General features: G+C 37.9%; 1 protein-coding gene across 1 annotated transcript in view; it reads right to left on the bottom strand.

Moving 5' to 3' along the window:
- Nucleotides 1–6,846, bottom strand: part of LOC106871386 (uncharacterized) — a gene marked incomplete at its 3' end in the record, with an annotated part of 540,352 nt that overhangs the window by 8,186 nt on the left and 525,320 nt on the right. The window contains exon 7 of the mRNA XM_052970915.1: nucleotides 4,503–4,652. Coding sequence (XP_052826875.1) covers nucleotides 4,503–4,652 — 150 coding nt within the window. The remainder of the gene's footprint in view (nucleotides 1–4,502; nucleotides 4,653–6,846) is intronic.

Here is a 6,846-nt window from a genome sequence, read left to right as displayed (position 1 = left end):
ATATATAAGCAATGTTAAATCTCTGAACGAGGTATTAACAGTAACTGCACGATAAAGTGAAGTATATTTGCCATTTAAATGTGGCTGACCTCTAAGGGTGGATGTTACTGTTGCTTTTAGCCCCAGGAGAACATCTCCTCCAGCTGGCTTATCGACACACTTCTGTGTCCTGTCTATTTTATCGATCGCTATTGCTGAACCCCTAAGTTACGGGGACATTTTATCGATCTGTATTGCTGAACCGTTAAGTTACGGAGACATTTTATCAGTCTCCATTGCAAAATCGCTGGATTACGGGGACATTTTATCGATCGCTATTGCCGGACCACTATGTTACGGGGACATTTTATCGGTCTCCATTGCCAAATCGCTGGATTACGGGGACATTTTATCGATTGCTATTGCCGAACTGCTAGATTACGGGGATATTTTATCGATCGCTATTGCCGAACCCCTAAGTTACGGGGACATTTTATCGATCTGTATTGCTGAACCGTTAAGTTACGGAGACATTTTATCGGTCTCCATTGCAAAATCGCTGGATTACGGGGACATTTTCTTGATCGCTATTGCCGAACCGCTATGTTATGGGGACATTTTATCGGTCTCTATTGCCAAATTGCTGGATTACGGGGACATTTTATCGATTCGCTATTGCTGAACCGCTAAATTACGGGGTCATTTTATCGAACCTTATTGACACACCGCTAAGTTACGGGGACATTTTATCGATCTTTCTTGCCGAAGCGCTAGTTTACGGGTACATTTTATCGATCTTTATTGCTGAACCGCTAACTTACGGGAACATTTCACCGATCGTTATTGACGAACCGCTATGTTACGGGGACATTTTATCGATTCTTATTGACGAACTGCTATATAACGGGGACATTTTATCGAACCTTATTGCCGAACCGCTATGTTTACGGGTACATTTTATCGATCCCTATGCCGAACCGCTAACTTACGGGGAAGTTTATCGATCTTTAGTGACGAACCGCTAAGTTACGGGAACATTTTATCGATCTTTATTGCCGAAGCGCTATGTTACCTAGACATTTTATCGATCCTTATTGACGAACCTCTAGGTTACGGGGACATTTTATCGATCCTTAATATTAAAACGCTAAGTTACGGGGACATTTTATCGAACCTTATTGACGAACTGCTAGGTTACGGGGACATTTTTATCGATCGTTATTGACGAACCGCTAAGTTACGGGGACATTTTATCGAACTTATTGACGAACCGGTAAGTTACGGGGACATTTTATCGAACTTATTGACGAACCGCTAAGTTACGGGGACGTTTTATCGATCGTTATTGACGAACCGCTACCTTACGGGAACATTTTATTTATCGATCTTTATTGCCGAACCGCTAAGTTAAGGGGAAGTTTATCAATCTTCATTGACGAACCGCTAATGTTACGGGTACATTTTATCGATCACTATTGCCGAACCGCTAATTACCGAGATATTTTATCGATCCTTGTTGCTGAACCGCTAAGTTACGGGAACATTTTATCGACCTTTATTGACGAACCACTAAGTTACGGGAACATTTTATCGAAACTTATTGCCGAACCGCTAAGTTACCTGAACATTTTATCGATCGTTATTGCCGAACCGCTAAGTTACGGGTATATTTTATCGATCCTTATTGACGAACTGGTAAGTTACGGAGTCATTTTATCGGTCTGTACACCCGAACCGCTAAGTTACGGGGACACTTTATCGTTCTCTATGGTGAACTGCTAATTTACGGGGACATTTTACCGATCTTTATTGCCGAACCGCTAAGTTACGGGAACAGTTTATCGATCTTGATTGCCGAACCGCTAAGTTACGGGTACATTTGATCGATCTGTATTGCTGAACCGCTAAGTTATGGAGACATTTTATCGATCTCCATTGCCGAACCACTAAGTTAAGGGACATTTTATCGATCTGTATTGCCGAACTGGTAAGTTACGGGTACATTTTATCGATCTTCATTGCCGAACTGCTAAGTTACGGGGAAGTTTATCGATCCTTATTACCGATCCGTTAAGTTACGGGTACATTTTGTCGATCTCTATTGCCGCACCATAAGTTACGGTCTCATTCTATCTATCTTTCTTGCCGAACCGCCAAGTTACGGGGACATTTTATCAACCTCCATTGCTGAACCGCTAAGTAACCTAGAGACCGATATAATGTCCCTGTAACTTAGTAGTACGTCAATAGAGACTGATAAAATGTCCCCATAACTTTGTGGTTCGGCAATGGAGAATAAGATACGGTGCTGTATGAACATTTAATGTGGTTTTAGAGTCAAGGTTTTGACTGCTATTTCAAGCATGGTGGTATCTCTTAGATACCCTAAATTATGATTTTTATAATAATTATTACCTTTGAGGTTTTTATTCCCATGCTGGCCACCTGATAAGTTTGGTATTTTTAAGTAACAATCTTATACTTATATATATATATATATATATATATATATATATATATTTGTATATATTTATATTTGGGGTTGGTCATATTGCCGGTTAAGCCAATTGTATAATTTGGAGGAGACACATTGTTTAACAAAGTGAAGCTGTTGAGTCCTCACAGCTAAACTGGCAATATGACCATCCCCAAATACAATAACATCTGTTTCAACACACGATTTCACATCAAAAATCTTGCAAAACAAATATATATATATATATATATATATATATATATATATACACATACATTGTATATGTATACATCTACAAGTGTATGTATATGTATGCAAATACTCAAATACTCTCTGAATACTTATTGGACCGTTACAGAATTACAAAGCCACGATACGTCTACCACATCATCATCGCACTAGATTTAGACTGATAATGTTAAGACCAACGACAACAGTACACGTGACAGTTACAGTAACCCCCCCCAAAACAAAACAGAAGAATAGAAAAACAGGGAAGATATTTTCTGGGAACAGAAAATGCTCCTCTTATACAGACATAAATTTGTTACATCAACGAAAAAAACAAAAAAAAAACACCTGAGTCCCTTGTTTTCGAACCGTCATGAGAGACATGCCTACTTAATCATTAATCCATACATGGCTTTAAATATAATGAAAATACCTGAAACTTAGAAAAGCTGAATAACATCTTAAACTGGAGCCAGGTAAGTTAAATATGACTTTCAGTCGTAATGCACACAAAACTGTTTACACTAAAAGCTTTTTTTGATACTGAAGACTCGGACTAACAATTGAATCCTCTTTTTCTTCACTTGTTTTTTGTATATCAAACTTTTTACTTGTATTTTGTACGCAAGTATATTTTCAGTTATGGGGGACGCATGGCCTAGTGGTTAGTGTGTTGTACGGGAGAGATTGGTTTCAATTCCCAGACCGCATGGAGCTTTGTGTTCTTCAACAAAATGCATTATCTTGTGTTGCTCTGGGATCACTTCGACATCTAATGCATGATAACACCCAGCGCCCTTGTTCAAAAAACGTCTATTTGATGGATGGAGTGATCTAATGTACAACACAAATCATTCGCGCAGGTCGTGCGGCAAAAGCTCAACACCCATTCGTAGTCTTCGACTGGAGACTTTATTATCGTATTTTCAGTTAAAGTGTATTAAGAAAACATTATCTGAAAACGTATTTTCATATTTTTATTTTCATGCCTAAGAGTATTTTCACTTTAAGTAAAATGGGTTAAACTCAGTTTGATCACACAAAAAAGATATATATTTGTCCTTTATCTTTAGCCTGTTTCACTCATTACACTACGGCCATACTGGGGCACAGCCTTTCAGTTTGCTTTCAGTCAAATGAATCGACCCCAGTACTTATTTTTTAAACCTGGTACTTATTCGATCGGTGTCTTTTGCCGAACTGCTAAGTTACAGAGACATAAACACACCAACATCAGTTGTCAGGTGGTGATGGTGGGGCAAACACACACACACACATATATATACGACAGGCTTCTTTCAGTTTCTGTTTACCAAATCCATTCACAAGGCTTTGGTCGGCCCGAGGCTATCGTAGAAGACACTTGCCCTAGGTGCTACGCAGCGGGACTGAACCCGAAACCACGTGGTTGGGAAGCAAACTTCTTACCACACAAACGTTTTCGAATTTTTGATTATCCCCATGAATTTTAACTTATATTAAATATGAATGTTGATCACATTTTCTGTCTCCATTGTCTACGAGGATGATGGATGCATACAAAACCAAATGTACTGCATATAAAACAAGTAAGATATGGATATCTAAGGTATCTAAGTGACCATTTTATTTACCTTTACATAGCCTACACTTTGAGTTATTGCCCTTCTTACACCTTTTCTTTCATGAATAATAAGGTGGCCACATCTACGCTTGCCTATTTGCATCTGTAAATATCTATTATAACATTCATACCTTTGCATTAATATGCACATATTACATACATACATATACACACATATATAGGCACAAAAGAAAACATAAATCAAATACTTACCACATATAAGAAATATCTCACCAGCAGAGTGGTAATAATATATTTTCTTCGGCAATGGGGTGGTCAGCACACCACATATAGATAAAACTGCAGCTAAAGCACCAAAAGATGCTGCAAACATCATCAAGCCAAGGACAGCGTTCTGCCAATCTATGAAGAGATGGTCAATATAGAATAAATATCATTCTTCTTATATGAATATTGGTTGTTAAGAATTACAGATTGAATGTGAAGAAGTAATCAAAAGAGTGAAATATTTTGTTTCAGCTGTTTATTGATTTGAGCAAGCTATATATATCCTGTGGGAGCTACTAGTATATATGTGTGTATTAATCTGGTCACATTTACCAGAATGGACAGTGGGCAACTTATGAAATGTCTTTTCTATGATAAGTTGAAACAGTGTAAATGTTGAATAGGTGTATAGTACAAATGCTATGAATGCCCCTTTGGAGCTTCTCAGGAAGACTTCAGCATCAATCCAGAAATAAGGACCAGTCTTAAGTCTAACACACACACACACGTATAGAGCAGGACATGGTCATGGCAGATGAAGAGGTATCTTGCAGAGATGGGGACTGACCGGGATTCTGATTGAGGAGTTGCCCAGGAGGACCTAAGGATATACCAAGAAATGGTGTATACAGCAACATGCTGCACTACTGCATGTCCCTACATCTGACCTAACCTTAAGTGTAAGAATATGAACTACTGGAATCAGATTGCCTTAATAGGCTCACATATGTTTTGCCTGTGGTTGAGAAGATTCTGTAGTAATTAGAGACAGAATCCTAACAAGAGACACTTCAGATAAAGCTGAGATTAGGTATGAGTGGTGTGTTCCAACTGAAAGTATTAATGTTTCTGAAAATTGCTTTGACTTGTCTCCCCTGATTTCTGAGGAAGTACCTAAGTAGCAATCTTATCAAATTGACTACAAACTAATGAACTACTTATGTACCATGTGCTGCACTGTTCTATATGTATTAAAGATGTATTCAAAGGTATAGTTACACTTGAATATTTTGCTCTGATAATATTGTGTATATGAGGTTGAAATATTAATATATTAAATTGACTTTCAAGTTTGGTTATAAATCAATGCATTTTGATACCTTTAACAAGAAATGAGATGGAAGAAGTCAGAATTTATTAGAAGCTGAAAAGAATGAGGTAAAATCTTGGATCTGAAGAAACTAGTGGAAGTATGCATTTGCAAAAAGTAGTTGATAGAATTAGTACAGGAATTTATTCATTATTCATTAGTACAGGAATTTATACAAGAAGTGGAGAATCTGTAGAACCATCAACATTTGATTTGTCTCTTCTCACAGTATCTAAACTTAATTGAAATCGTCCATGGACTCTTCTCTGTAGAAGAACAAGCAGGGTATGATACATTAGGCATCTTTTTAAATTATTTAAAACACTTTTATAATTTTTGCATTGATTTTTTATTCACAGCTATGTCTAGCAATAAATGTATAAACAGCTCATAATATCATCATCTTTTAATGTTCATGTTCTATGCTGGCAAGAGTTGAATTCATGGCATGGATTGAACTCCTGGCACGAGTCTGATTGCTATCAATAATTCCCCATTGCTATAACACATATCACTGAGGTTACTTGTATGAACTAGCTATAAATTTAAGTTATTCTTTTCAAAAATCTCTAGAGTAAATTAGGCTGCTTACTTAGAAACATTTTCTATAGTGATGAGCATATGAGACAAATTTACACAGTACAAGATGCTAATCCAGGAGAAGTAAACTTTCTTAATCTTTTGATATTAATCTGACAGAGATTGTTTCTGATTCTATGATACCAATTTCTTGTTTTAAAGCCTTGACAGTCCCATCAAAAGCTATGATAGTTTTAAAGCTATGATAGTTCCATCAAAATTTCATATTAATTTATGTTCCCCAGTGGGGATGAACCCCAAAACCACAACATCACATCATTGTGGAGTGAACAGCTTAAGCACACAGCTTCATCATCGTCATTTAACGTCTGCTTTCCATGCTAGCATGGGTTGGACGATTTGACTGAGGACTGGTGGACCAGGAGGCGACACCAGGCTCCAATCTGATTTGGCAGAGTTTCTACAGCTGGATGCCTTTCCTAATGCCAACCACTCCGAGAGTGTAGTGGGTGCTTTTACATGCCACTGACACGAGGGCCAGTAAGGTGGTACTGGCGACGGCCACACTCGAAATGGTGTATTTTACATGCCATCTGCACAGGAGCCAGTCCATCGGCACTGGCAACGGCCACGCTTGAAATGGTGTATTTTACGTGTCACCTGCACAGGAGCCAGTCCATCGGCACTGGCAACGATCTC

The sequence above is a fragment of the Octopus bimaculoides genome, chromosome 9 (genome assembly GCF_001194135.2).
Source record: "Octopus bimaculoides isolate UCB-OBI-ISO-001 chromosome 9, ASM119413v2, whole genome shotgun sequence".
In the NCBI taxonomy this organism is placed as follows: Eukaryota; Metazoa; Mollusca; class Cephalopoda; order Octopoda; family Octopodidae; genus Octopus; species Octopus bimaculoides.
Note: the sequence above shows the minus strand (reverse complement) of the source record. Positions and strands in the feature narration are given on the sequence as shown.